This window comes from Cheilinus undulatus, linkage group 1 (genome assembly GCF_018320785.1).
Source record: "Cheilinus undulatus linkage group 1, ASM1832078v1, whole genome shotgun sequence".
NCBI lineage: Eukaryota > Metazoa > Chordata > Actinopteri > Labriformes > Labridae > Cheilinus > Cheilinus undulatus.
This window is the reverse complement of record NC_054865.1, coordinates 42,860,926-42,876,264: the sequence shown is the minus strand read 5'-3', so window position 1 is coordinate 42,876,264 and position 15,339 is coordinate 42,860,926. Positions and strand designations below refer to the sequence as shown.

Below are 15,339 nucleotides of genomic sequence, written 5' to 3'. Positions count from 1 at the left end.
TGAGGTGAGTGCAATCACAGATGTGGGAAGAAAAACAATGTAACCATTTAACATCACTACCCAGAGTGCATTGCACAGCAGAACCAATCTTTCATCCTCATAATGTAATAAATGTGCAGTTATTTGTACGACATACATAAAGCCCAAAAGGGTTCCCTTTAAATTCATCATACAACTATTCCAGCTTATGATACAGCATGCAACTCCAAAAAAGACCACAGGATGGCAGTATATGCCCACTAAAATGCTTAAACAGGTGCTGCTGTCTTTATGTGGATTTCACAGGCGTGAGCAAAAGTGATGGACTTGTTGGAAATTGAAACCATACTTTGATGGTAATATTTCTGTTTTATGAGTCTTAGCATTTAAGTTTTATTCCAATGATATTTTCTTATCTCCTATCTGAAGAGATACTGAAGATATGTGCTGTTTTCTAAATTATTTCTAATTGTTTCAAAGAGTAATGTTCAGCATCATGCCAGTCCCCCACACTCTCATACAAGTGAGATACTTAGTTAGAATAGTATAAACTGTGTCATAAATGACCATACCACTTAAAGTGTAAGTTTAAATAAATAAATAAATCGGGTGCAGATGGCCTAGTGGTTTAAGGCGCGCCCCATGTATGCGGTTGACCAGGGTTTGAATCCAGCTTATGGCACTTCCCCGCATTTCTCTCCCAAGGTCTTTCATTCCTGTTTCTAATTCTATCAACTGTCTTCCACTGTCATTAAAGGCTTAAAAAGCCCAAAAAATAAATCTTAAATAAACTGATTAATAAATAAATACATACATTGCCAAGGCATGTCTTTAGTGACTTCAAGCCAGAGAAGAATTATTTACATTTGTTGTCACATAAGATCATTTTAACAACAGGAACTTGTATGAATTGCATTTTTATATTTGTTTAAGCTATCCTTTTGCTGCCTATATTAATAACCTCAGTTTAATGTGGAAACAAACATTTATTTAAATCTGTTGTTCTGCCTGTTGTTGAAACATTGTTATCAATAGAAAACTTTTTATTTCAATTAGTTTGATCTTATTGTGTATTCCTGCTGCATTTTTCTATTACATCTTTTAAAGAAGAGCGCATTGTTTGAGAGGATAAGGAAGACAAGGCTGATATTTGACTTGATAATGATACGTAATATGATGCTGGAAGCCATACGGAAGGCATTCAAGGGACTCCAGAACTAAAGCTTTTCAAAGATAACATGATTTCAAGAGGCCAAAGAAATAAACTTTAATTTGGTTTCATAAGTGGAGCTATTATTCAGAAGTGACATTTTATTCCAAAAACAACTTTATCAATTCAAATGTCCCACTACATCTGTTTTATAGGGATTTACAAACATTTTGCCACACTTCCAAGATCTGTCAGTTTACAAGTGACTTTATTCCTAGAAGTATTTTTGAATTTTAGCATAGTCATTGTGAAAGCCAAGTTAAATGGAATCATCTCTACAAATACAAAAGACTAATAATCAAGATAAAACTGTCAAAACAAACACTCTTGCTGAAAGACATCTGTAATGAGTAAGAGACTGCGTATTGCCTGTTACCAAGTATATACAGTAGTCCTCTTTCATTTTTAGAGAACAGAAAACATATCAAACTTAAAACTAATTGCAGTTAAAGTTTGACCTACCAGGCACACATGTCTAATGATCGTGTGACATTAGCATTCTTGTTCTAAGAAGGATTGGCGCTCACCCAATTTTCTCAAAGCACAAAGGCCATAGAGGGTTAGTACTACTTTTGGCATTTTATCCTATTATTAGGTTGCGTAAACTTGATTGTCCTCAAGAGGAACAACCACATCAACTCTAGATCAGGTTACAGCACCTGGAGAAATCACTTACTGTCAACTCTGCTCCATAACATCAATGTATTCTCCTTTGAATTTTTCATCATACAGTTTTGATTTTATATTGAAGAGCTCTTTCATATATTGTATGTCTTTGGGGAGAAAAACAGGTTTGGAGTAGAGCACATTGAAAGCATCTCACAGAAGTTTCTACTTGTTGCATCAGGTCAGCTTATTGGTGTTTGCATCAGACAAGGTGTTTGGGATTTTATGTTGCAGCTTTAGGCTACCTTTTCATATGGCAAACAAAACTGATAACCCACAGTGCAAAGCACTTTCAGCGTTAAATACTGATCCAAAAACAAAGGAAAGCATCAACTTGTGCTTCCTAAAGCCTCACATTATTCTGAAAGAAAACTTCAGAGCTTTAAGGTCATATTGCTGGGTAGAGTAAGGCTGATAATTTAGAAGAAATGTCCAGATTCTAATTTGCATGATTGACATATAATAGTGGTTCTCAAACTGGGGTCTGGGGACCCCTGGGGGTCCACGAGCAACAGCGTGGGGGTCTGCGAAATAATTCAAGATAAATTATTAAAGTAATGCCATGTCTTTAAAAAGCAAATAAATGCATATAGGGACCACAGCACCATAAAACAACCATACTAAGCCAATGACTCCCACATAAGTCAGCTTTGGGTCAATAAAAACTCAGATATGATTGTGACATATCACATAAATTCTATCACTCGTCACGCATCAGTCACTTTGCTCAGGATGCATTTGGTGTGCATGTCCAGCATGCAACAATGGATAAATATTTAAGCGTGTCCACTCCATCAAGTGATGCTAGGCTCAAACCAGCTAAACTGAGAAAATACGATGACAGCTGTCGCGAGTTTGGTTTTATTGAGGACAGCAATGGAAAACCAAAATGTGTTGTGTGTCTTCATGTGTTTGCAAATGAAGCCATGAAGCCTGCCAAGCTAAAGCTTCATCTGATAACAAGGCATGCAGAGTTTAAGGACAAAACAAAAGATTTTTTCAGACGAAAGGGTGGGGAATACATCCGCCAGAAAACACAAATGGTGAACCTGACCACAGCCTCAGAAAAAGCACAGAGGGCTTCTTATTTGGGCTTGAAGAGTTTGAAATACAGCATCTAGGAGTACAAAATGCAACATATTTTAATCAGCATGAGGGTCATACAGCGTGGGGGTCCTTGGAAAATTTCTGGCCCTGTAAGGGGTCCCTAGCTCCCAAAAGTTTGAGAACCCCTGACATATAAGACACACTTAAAGTTTACTTTCATTCTCTTTCAATTTGCAACTGTTCATGATAAAAGGTGCAGTCCCACAAGCTAGAACATTTTAAAGAAATATATGTTGTTGTCTTCTTCGATGTGACAGAACTAAACACACAAACACAAAAAAGCAACTTAATTCAAGTAATTTGAGTAACTGTAATTAGCTGGGTAGAAAGTAATTGATTATATATGCTCAAATTATTGTTGCTTTGACTCCATTCTAAGTAAAATGGTCTTCAGTGTTGTAGTAAGTTGACAACGTTATCCATCAGTGTTAGTTTTACTATGTAAAGGGTCAACTGATCTAAGCTCCGCCCTGGATGTAGCCTGTTTTACAGTGATCCCCTGGGGTTCTTTTGCTCATGTGGATTGTTCTTTTTGATCTGAGACACATTTGTACCATGATTGAAGTTATCCTCTGAGATAGTTTCCACCTGTGACTCTAGGTGTTCCTAAGAGATGCATTGTGAGTATGCATCATCAGTATGAATTGCATTGCTATGAGGTTGACTCTCTGCTTTCTTCGTACCAGAGGAGACCCACCTTGCCACAAATTTTCAAGAGTTACTGCAGGTTTGTCATATAGCAAAATATTTAAGACTTTCAAAAGTGTAGTTTAACTACATACAGTATATGTAGTGTGGACCAATATGGAAACTTCTTAAGTATTCAACTATATCAGGTTTCATAACACTCAATTTTGCTGTGTATTTTACATGATGCTGTGGCTCTACCTGAACAGCCAGGCTGGAGACCCATTCACTTGTTGTTCTTGCCAATACGGAAATATCCTTTACCCTACAAATCCTCAGCAGCTAATCAGTACTTAAACTTTAAAGTAAACTTTAAATTGAATAATTTCACCTGACTAGATTTATAGACCAGCACTTTGACTAAAGTATAAATACCCGTGTCCTTTTTCCACCTGTGGTAGTTACTCCCCCCCCCCCCGCTTGTAACACTATTCAGCCTGCAATTGTAGAAGTAGCCCACATGATGACCTGTTTTACGAGGTAGTAAGGTCATTTATACAAATAAAAACGTCTTTTTCACTTTTACGTGGTCAAACAGCTATAAAGATGACGTAACAAAGGCGTAACCTCACCCAACATAGACTTTAAAAACGCTCTTACATCTTTTTCTATGAAAAATCCATCGTTTCTTTCAACCTCGGGCTTTGTGCAACATGCATCCTTCAGGTGGCGTATGACTGATTGAAAGCTGAATGTGACCAATGAAATACAGGTCCAACTGTAAACATTGGGGGCTGAACCAATGAAGTTTAAGTTTTGCATTGCTGGTTGGTCGCTATTGGTTGGATTAAACACCCGGAACTAGAAGAGTCATCGCGCGGGTCTGTCAAAAAAGGTTTCTGCCGCATAAATTTATCTAGCCCGGCTTCACCTACTGCGTATAAATGCATGTACAGCTATCAAATAATGTCTGAATAACCTTCGTCTTAAAATAAAGTAGTTTAGTTGTCTGACGTGCTCCTTTTGTCAGCGGGGACCGAATCGGTACGTGACAGTCCGTAAATTGGATTAGCGCTAAGTAAAGCCAATAGTGAGTGGTAGTTTAGCAAACTTGCTAGCTAGCACACCGGTCTGTTGGTTGACGACTGTAAAATATTCCCTGTTTTTGACGGTGTATTTTGCATTCATGCGTTTGTGACTATTAGCTGTTGGGCTAATTTTACACACAAATGGTAATGTAAATATTTAGTTAGTTCCGCCTGTGTCTTGACAAGGTTGTGTGCCTGCTGTTCATGTATTAGAAGCTCAACGTTGTTAGCTCGTTCAACGCAGTTAGGGTTTACAATATGGATAGTTACAGTCAACGAGACAGTAAACATCAAAAGAAGAAGGGTTCAAGCACGTCAAGTTATGAAGAAGGGGACCGAAAGCCAAAGTTTGTAAGTATTACACAACATATAAGGCAGTTTTGATACTTCATTTAACCATTCAGTACAAACATATAATGGACATTAGACTGCAGCTGCATTAGAGGTGATCTAGTATACCCTTATTCTTTGCTTTTTTTCTCCTGCTGTCAAAATTAGTCTCATATGGTAACACACAAAACAAACAAACTGGCATACTAACATGAACATGGGAGTGAAAGGACCACATGGAGACTGTGTTTTTACCCATAGAACTTTTTTGATGGTTAGTAGATGCATACCTCTATACTGAAAGTGTTTTTGAACTGGCCTTGGATTAATTAACTCTATTTTAAGTGACTGAGACTCTTTTGAAACAGGCTCATCACAACTTAGGTAGAAGAGCAGTGGTTGTGATGCTTACTCAGTGCATTCTATGTCCATTGATGAAAAAAAAGCCTTTTCACTATCTTATGGTCCAGAAAGCTCTTGGACCATACAATCTTTGCATGCTAGAGTTTTCTGTGTAAACACCGACCTTGGCTAGTTGTTTGTTTGCAAGAGGGAAATCAAAAGGTTAAAATTAGCACAGGGGTTTAGCCCTTACCCTAATCCATGAGCTTTCTACAAAGCAACCACTATTCTGTCTGCCCTAAATTTGTCTCCTGTGTTCCTCCCCCCTAAAAAATAAAGGAAGGTGTTCATATTGAGTCAAAACTTTAACACCACGTGTTATTCATTAGAGGTCTCCTATTTAAAACTCTCAGGCTTCTATAAATAACACACAAACATAGCCAGACACATCCCCTTTCAGACAGGAGGCGTGTGTGTGACATAGATCTTCTTAGGGAATGGTCAGCCTGCATTTAACCCCGATCTTATGGGAGGGCTAGTACAAGTTAATTCCTCATCGGTGGCTTTCAAATATTACAGTCTGCTATTATTGAGTGGCAGGTATGACATTAAAAGCAAGACTGTATCAGTTCCCTTTTATAAGCTGACGCCTAAATGTGTAACTTTTAATGTCCTTTACAAGCAAACCTTTCACCTACAAAGATGGGTGTTCAGTACATACCTCTATATTTGACAGCGTCTGCCTGGAAGGGGGCAAGACACATGCAGATTACGTACAGAGTAAAAAACTTGATTATTTTTTGAGAAAAGGCTACAATTTTAAATTGCTTTTGTAATATATCAATTGTAATCAGTAAACAAAGCACTACTAAGTATTTACTGAGTGAAGAATGAGACAACAAAAAGCAGCAACAAAATAGACACCAGTATAAAGAGAGGATACCAGACATTTCAGGCATGAAAATGTAAAAAAATGAAGAAAGAGCAAAATCAATTAGGAATCCATTTTTAAATGTTTGGACATTACATTGCAGCCCCCCCCACCCCCCACCCACCGAGACCATCCAGCTTTGTTTTACAATGTTCTTCTAGTTCACCCGCACTGAGGAACCAGTCATGCTTCTATTTCCTGTGAAAATAGAGACACTGAAAAGATGTTAATATGAGTCAACATTGTCACTTTTGAGAATAACTGGCACAAAGGTGACTAAACCTCAGATTTTCTGTAAAAGGCTTGTTAGCTTACCTTGTGAATCCGAGGGATTTAACCTCTCAGTTCACACAATGTTTTTCTTACCCTTGTAGAAAGTACGAACAGACTGAAACAGTCTTATTATCAGTCCATTAACTGAAAAATGTCAATCCAGAATAACTTGTAACCTGCAGCAGGAATGCCCTTTCTTCACCTAAGGAAAGCTATTTAACTAAAGTATTTTATCTGAAGGTGCTCTTAATGTTGTTGTTCTGGAGAAATCAACAAGCTGATTGCTGATTTAATTAGCGGATGATGTTTCTGCTGTTGTCATGGAGACTTAGCAGTTGTCATCAGGACCTTGATAAGAGGGGCCAACATGTTGGGGAGGCTTACCTCTGTCTGTTAGTCTGTGGATTCAGGCCATGCATGTAGCTTGCCCACTAAAATGCTGCAATGTGTCTTAAAACCAAAGCACTTATGGTTCCATTGTCTCAAAATCTTTGGGAATTTTGAATACGTTTTCTTCTAGATACTAGAAATCAGGTCCGTGCAACACAAGCTGAAGAGATGTTAGTGCTCACCTTTTCTACAATCTAAAATATATCTGGAAGTGCCCCACTTGAAAATTTTAAAGCTTTTTTTTTACATCTAAGAAAAGGCAGTTACAAACAACTGGCTTAGTTAATTAAGGATGTCATCATGTGAACATATAAACTCATCTTTGAGTCTGCCTTTCACCCTGTGTTTTTGTGCCAAACTACTGTGACTCAAACTTTACACTGTGTTGATCACAGTAAGAAAAAAAAAGAAGTTATACAGAGGAGGTAAGGTTGTGAAATAAAAGTTGGATGCTTAGTGTTGGTGATGTTGAGGTAAGTCAACCGTGGTTTCGCTTCTTCTCATTTAACATTAGCTTTTAACATTAGCCAAATGCATTTATGCACATGGTGCGCATTTGCAAAGATTATCTTAATGTATCATACACAGTTTTCTGGCAATAGAGCCGATTTTCATTAGGGATGCACAGGTTATCAATATGATATCAGAACTGAATCAGAATATTAGCTTTAAAGGTGAATGATCAATAGCAGCTGTCAAAATTTATGTAACAATGATATTTGGCTTAAAAACTGGGAAAGCCACCCATAGTCACAGTGATTTGGGAAAAAATTAGAGATGCACCTATGAATCAGTTTAAAATCAGTATCACCCGACACCAGCTGCACTGAAAAACATCTGCCATATGCAAAAATTGTGACATGAGGCATCATATTTACCTGTTGAGTTCAGTCAATTTAATACTGTCATCTAGTTATACGTAACTGCTGATTTAAATAAGAAATTATTTTACTGGACAGAATAAGCCATCTGTTGGACAAACCCTGATCTGTTTTCATGGTCAAGTAAGTCAAATATTTTCATGCTGAGTTTGAATGTGTTGTAGCTACATGTTGATTGGCCGCATCTTCTTCCCATTGTTTTCCAGGGAGCCTTTTGCTGTGTTTTCAAAATGTTATTCTATTGAAATGACATTTGTTTTAAAGCTGTAATTTAAAAGCCCAGGAAAAAATCTAGTAAATGAAGCTGTAGTTAAAAGTAGGGCTGTAATGTGGATCAGTGTCCTAACACATCCTAAAGCTCTCTTAGGTCATGTGGAGCCAGCCCTGCTGAGAGTGTTTTGTCAGTGCCTGATTAAAACCTAACAACCAACATTAATAGATAACTGCTAGTGCATCACACTAAAATCTTTGCTTGTTTCTTGTGTTCTGATCAATCTATTATGATCTTTTCTTGGTAGAAGTGTTATTATTGCATAAAAACACTGGTTACTTTTTGTCCCCATTTTTTCAAAGTGTTTTTTTAATCTGAGCTAAAAAAATCACTCAGCTGACAAAGTGTTAGCTGTTCGTTTTTTTTTCTTTCATATAACATCCATAAATCAGTTAAGCACTCCGAGGGCATCATGTGTCCAGGAAAACCTTGAATTGCTGGGAAAAAGAGAAATTGTCTTCACAGTATCTCCTGTTTAACTGTCAAAAATTCAAAAGCAAAGAACATCACGTTACTTGTTCAGGCATAGAGATACATATTGTACACGTTCCTGTGATAGGACAGCTTAGTCTTGACACCTTTAGTTCCTCACATCTCACATGTGAGTGGATTTTCCAACACCATTTAGCATAACACTGAAACAATGCACTAAACAGAAATGGTACATCAAGTTAACTGTCATCTCAATAGGTGGCACTGTAATACCACAATATAATTGGTAGTAAGTCCATTAAAGGCCATATTATGTACAGCGGAACAGCTTAGGAAACTGTAAAGAAGAAATGGAACATAAGGCATATTACTGCATTATACTCCTCTTTAAGATGCCCCAAATATAGGTTGAAACGAGGGTTGAAAGAGACTTTTTTTCACATACAGTGCTAGTTTAAGCTCTGTATGGATTTTATAAATCAAATAGATGTTTATTTGTCTTTAATGTCACCGATATCGTACAGAGTTTTAAGTGTTAATAGGCAATAAAGCAGGACTTTGATGACTAAATGAGGATATATGACTAAATTAAGCATAAATTAAGCATTATTTTACCTGTTCTATTTACCTGAAACCTTTTACATTGCTAGTTCAGTCCAGCCCCGAAAAAGTGACATACTTCAATCTCACAAGAAGCCTGAATAAATGAAAAGGAGAAGTATGAGAAACTAAACGCAACAAAACTGTCAAGAGAAAAAATCTGTCATTTCAGAGCTGCAATTTCGTATGGAGACTGATGCGATACACAAACCCAGCTGAGGGAAAAGGGGACAGTGTCAATCATTAATGAAGGATAGTTTATTTGCATTTAGTTTGGTCAACATTTCTTTGGCATGGCAAATACTTTTGAGTTTGAATTGTTAAAGTTGTTTTGCTGGGTGGCTTTTCAGTCAGTGCCTGTGATGCTGTCTAGTATAGATGAAATGGTAAGGTGATTATTTATAAGGGGATTTATGCAGGAAGGGCTCAGTTTGAAAGCAGAAAGTAGAAATTGACTTATAAGGCTGCTGTTGTAGAAGTTAGTGTTTATTAAGTACCATTCATGATTAGAGGGTAAAGCATCATTCCTTCATTAAGGTGAGCCCTGTAGATGAGTTTCTGATAGGTGTTTGCAGCCTCTCTTAGCTTGTGCATGTGCTTTGCATCCTAAAAGAAATTCATACAATACAGGTAGGAGTTAAATAATGAATGGTCACAAGAATTTAATTTCCTAATCTGGTGTCTTTTGATACTGTCTTGGTTTGGGTTTGGTCTTAGTTAGGGTGTTTAATTGTTGTTTTCCCTCACCTTCATGAAGCATTCTCTTTCAGTGTTTACCTCACTCTTTTCTGTTGTTGATTGTGTGTGTAGTGTTTAACAAATCAGTGTTCCCTCCGACTGGTGGGTTACTTGTCTCAGTTAATTGAAAAAGATGTTATCACAGTTTAATTAAATGAGCAGCGTGATAGTGGAAAGTAAAATGAATTCACCAGTGTTAACAAATGGCTGTTGTCAGGGCTTCTATTTTGTCCATTAAAACAAAAGATTTGCATTAGTGAGATTCTGACAAAATAGCCAACACAAAGCCTCGCTGGTTGACAAGCCAGCCCCATCTTTATGGCTGACATTTTTTTTTCCTGAGATATTTGTTAGCTTCGGCCATGGCGTTCCTTGCCTGGAGCACTTTGATGGCACCTTTTGTCCTGTGCTGTCAGTGGCTCCAACTGCTGCCACTTTTTATTCAACCATCTTTATCAGCTTGAAAATGAACAACTGAAACGCTGTCGAGGCCGTGCCCTTGCCTGCAGTTCTAATTGTGACTATGGTGGCTAGTACAAGACAGCCTTGAATTGTTACTGCTTGCTCATTTTCTAGTCAAATGTCAATAAGCTCCTGGGTAGGACTTCAGCCTATGCCTTTTTTAAAATCACTGATTAATTTGACAGTGATTTTCTTGAGTAATGTATTAGCTGTTTTCTCAATGAAGTTCCAAGGCCTAAAATTATACTTTCAGATTACTTCTTTGCCAAACATAGTTCAAAGAATTACACTGTAGCACATATGTCTCAAACTTGCGGCCCGCGGGCCAGTTGCGGCCCACAGGAAGATATTTTCTGGCCCCCCACTTGACATCAAAGTGTAGTCTTAGTGCGGCCTGCGCCTTTTACGCATGCACACTCCAGCCTCAGTTACACAAATCAACCAGTTTCTGCTGCCAATTAACAACACTGCAGCTTTAAAGCCAACAAAAGGCTCAATTCATATTGTATCTATAATATGAATAAGCAATAAGAGATACAAGAATTCAAAATAGATGCATTAATCCCCATATGCAATTAATTAACACGCTGCAGTCGAAAAAACACACAAGTTTGATGTCTCCATAATAAAATAGTCTTCAGGTTGTTATGGTGGAGGGCGAAGGCATCAGTGAGTTTTGCTTGGTCCAGGGATTGGGTTCTGTCTGAGTTTATTGCCAGCAGTACCAGGTTGCTGGTCTGAGAGTCTCCGCTGCTGTTCCTCAACTCATTCTTTAAACAACACAGACATGAGAACCTGTGATAACAGCTCACTGATGTGACAGGAAGGGTATGAGATATGGATAGGAGTTTAAATAAGTCTATAAAGGCATCCAGAGGTTTTTGCCTTGTAAAACCAAACTTCCCCTGAGTGGGATTAACACAGCTGCACTCAGGATGACAAACACAGACAGCGTATCTTGCTTTGGTGAGCGAAATTGTGAAATTGTTGTCTTGATCACTTATGTTTAAACAGGACATGGTTTATAAATCCTGTGGTGTGTTTAACTCCAGGTCTGTCAAATGGTAAAAATTCCTCTCACAACGATAAAAACAAATCTTTATAAATGAACATTTAATCCTAATCTGGACACAGGCATGAGACATGAGGCATGAGAGGTCGGCATGTTTAGTCTTGGTGCAGCGCTAAAATGCATCCAAAATACACACAGAGATGCCCCAGTTCATGACGTGTGCAGGGATGGGGGATTCAGATGGAGTGGACATGCAGAAGAACGACTGTAGGGCTCATACATGTGTTTAAAGTCAAGTTTTCACTCAGCAGGTGAGGGTTTGCACTGCAGCTCTGCAAACAGCGCAGTGTGATGAATCTCCGTCTACCCCCCCTCCCCCCTCTGGACTCTGTGCACTGATCCCAGTTCAGGTGAAATAGGGCTCAGATCAGGTTTTGTGAACAGGTTGCTGTTTTAAATCCATGAACAGTGATGATAAATGTATATTTAATGAATATTCCAGTCTTGTAAATTCATCATCAGTGGATTCTAAAAACGTTAAAATCTGTAAAAATTTTCAGATGTTACAAGAGCAGCATATTTTTGCCTGACCTGTTTAGATTACTTTCAAACAAATTTTCCTTCTAAAGTAGCTTATTAACCCTTTTGTGTACAAACATGCAGCACTCATTAAATGGTACATGCATCTAAAATTGGATCAGGTCTCTTTATAGACATTACAGCAGCCTATATATCAGTGGTTGGTTGTATTGATATTGATAAAAGAAATGTGCGGCCAACGGGACGTCTCGGAGGAAATCCGACCCCTACTGTAAATGAGTTTGAGACCCCTGCTGTTAAAGGAACTACTGTAAATGAATATTTACATTAAAGAGGCAGTGGCAGTAATGGCTTTTCTTCTTCTACTTTTAAACGATGGTCAAAATGATAAAGGTTTGACATGCTGATTTAACAGCCAAACATTTCAGTTCCTCCTGTGCATCCATATGTTAATGGTAGTTGAATATTGTAAGTAATTCTTATACAGCTGCTAGGCTTTTTAAAATCTGACATTTACATAATTTTATTCCACAATCTGCTCACAGTATGAATCTCATGCAGAACAGGATGTGTTCTCAGTGTGCCTTTTGCCTCTCGCCGAGCGTCATCTTCTCTGTTGACATGTCTTGTGTACACTGTCCTGTTGTGGAGGTTACATCGCCCTCCAACAGTGTAGCACTATCCACAATTAGACTGCAAGCGCCCTGTGAAAGCCACCTGTGGATTCTTTTTCATGATGTTGATTGTTTGGTGATGTTTGAATGCAGCACTGAGACACAGTGAATACAGGCTGAGCATCTTGATGTTTGTTTTTAGCCTACATAATATGTCCTACATATATTAGGCCCACACTGGGAACAAGCTGCAGTGACATACATAATTGCAGAGATGTGTTATTGCTGCGCATAAGAGAGCAACAGCTGGGACAAAAAGCTGCTAAGGCACTGCTGGATAGTTTAAAACATGCAGTAAAATTTTAGAATGTCAGATTTAATAAATGATGAAAATGGTGAAAAGGAACAGGAGGTGGCATAATGTCTATTCAGTCATTTTATATTTGCCATTTTGGTGTTCCATACCATTAATCCTGCAAGGAGACTAAGCTACTTTTTATCTTATTATACTGTTGAGGGCTTAGAGTGTCCATGGGCAGAACTGTATTACAGAGGCTTGGATAACAAGTAGGAATTATTTTCCCAAGCTTTGAGTGTGATTTTTATCCTTTATTTAAGAGTTTTAAAAAGACATGCTCATATGCCATTTTAGATTGGGATTCAGATACATTGTGTATTAATTATGGTCAGTGAAGAGTTGAATCCTTGCATCAAGTTTGTTGAGTTTTTATGAAAAAAAAGTATAAATTACTGCATTAATATTGAAAAGTAATAAGAATTAAAAGGAAAAAAAAATCCAGCCCTTTCATTTTAAATATTGACTGTAATCTGAATGATATTAATATCTATCAACTTGGCCTCATTGTGGTTTGTCCATGTGGAGCTGCCTTAGCCAACAATGTGTTCAACAATGTGTTTTGGTGGTACCAGTCTTTGGCCCAGCACCAGCCTTATGAAAGTTCCACCTGGCCTAAAGATTTTTAAGATATTAGAATGTGCTGAGTTTGAGCTATGAGATCCTTTTCAAAGAGCTGGTGATTTATGGTTGGCTATTTGGATAGTTCTATCTCACATTGAGGCATTTACTGTTGTTCTGTGGCTTTATTAACATAAAAGAGATGCTTTCTAATTTTTTTCCATGCATTATACATTCTTTAGTTAAAGGGGGAGGGGCCTCCTATTGGTCTTTCCCCTGGGCCTCCAAATGACTCAAACCAGCTGTGCCTCACACCTGCAGCTCTCTAGACACATCGTTTCACCCTACCTCATTTTGGAGCTATGGTTTTATATTTCTGATCTTTTGTCAATATTCATAATTATTAGTGCATTAAAGATCAAATAAAACACCCACGTTTGGACAACTGATGTAAAATAATAAATGTTTAAATTTGGACGTTAAAGCCTGTCTTCTTTGTATGGGTAATGGATTTATTGATGTGACCTAGTGTGAATCTTTACTGATGACAGCATTAAACTTCAAAAAGGTTTTTAGTTACTTTTTTTTTCTTTCTTTTCAAATAAGCCTTTAAAGAGCTGCAACTGGTCACTAAAGAGCCACATGTGGCTTGAGAGCCGCAGGTTGAGCATCACTGTTATAGTGTGAGCACATAAAATATGTGCAATGGTCGTGTGTTGTAAGCAATTAAGTCATACAATGTGAGCTGATATTCTGCCACGACTGCCATAGAGCCTGCTTTAAATCACACAGTGCATGCCTAGCTTAGTGAAAGTAACACAAATTTTGACAAAGTTACTCCCTACACATTGCTGCTCCACTCTGCCAGCTCCAATATGGGCACTGGTGCTATCACACCTCTTGTCCTTTTTAAAATCAATTCTCATGTCAACTTTCCAGTCTTTCTTTTCTTACACACACATTTGACGTAAATCTAGGATCACTCATTAGAGTGATGATGATTAATTGAAAGGCAGAAATACTTCATTCTAGCTGTGTATTGATTTATCTCTCTGAGGATCCCTATGGTCTGATGCTATACTCGAGGGAGACAGCGCTCTTTTACTCAGCACCTAACTGCATCAACTGGACTTTAATTTTTCTGTTCATGTATTGACTTCTGATTTCTTATTTGGGTCACTCACATTGGCAGTTTTGACTCTTTTGCACCTGTGTGAAGTACATATGGCAACTACCCAAGAAGTCTACTGAAAAACAAAAAAAATCTGCCTGAGCAGCAGACCAAACTCGCTCGGCAGACGCTGACTGAGAGAGCTGGTACTCACAGATAAAAAACAGGCCAACTGGCAGTCTCCTCCTTCACAGCACAAGTGAAGCCTTTATAATTTGGAGACAGGGCTTGTAAGAGAAGCACTTTTTAGGAAATTTTTTGCTTCAAGACTTGTTGATGCCAACTAATACCCCCCTCAGGTTTATACTTTTAAACATGGGCTTAATATCTGCTAAACTGCACCACCGGGTGCGCCAAAAAGGATTTCCTTGTTGGAGAGAAAGTTTGTTGGCACACAAATACTATGCTTGTTGAAACTGTAAATGCTTAGAGGAAAAGTGAAGTAGTTTAGGCTTCAGTCAGCTGACAACACTCTTTATTTTTTAAACAAAGCCTTACTAGCCACTACATCACAGCTATAACTTTCAGTAGAAAATACTGTATGTCAAAAAATGATCACAATATTTTTCTTTAGGATGCTGTAACTGTATTAGTTATTGTGCTAGATTCACAGGCTTTGTTTCCTGAATCATTTATTTGTATTTATTTGTCTGTTTCCCACCTGTAGCACATACCCTTTAAAAACATCACAGATGATGTGGTAAGGTTTTAAAAGTTTTTTTTTTTCTTTTGTCTTGGTTATCACCTCTGCATCATCTA

The 15,339-nt window shown here is 37.9% G+C and overlaps 1 protein-coding gene across 4 annotated transcripts in view; it reads left to right on the top strand.

Annotated features, from left to right (window-relative positions):
* Positions 1-4,512: 4,512 nt before the first annotated feature.
* Positions 4,513-15,339, top strand: part of LOC121507470 (protein diaphanous homolog 3-like) — a 275,220-nt gene continuing 264,393 nt past the window's right edge. For 3 of the 4 annotated variants that reach the window (XM_041783949.1, XM_041784028.1, XM_041783867.1), the window contains exons 1-2: positions 4,513-5,028; positions 15,248-15,280. In XM_041783949.1, the coding sequence (XP_041639883.1) occupies positions 4,936-5,028; positions 15,248-15,280 (126 nt within the window). In that variant the 5' untranslated portion in view covers positions 4,513-4,935. The remainder of the gene's footprint in view (positions 5,029-15,247; positions 15,281-15,339) is intronic. The other variant, XM_041784019.1, reaches the window with a different exon arrangement.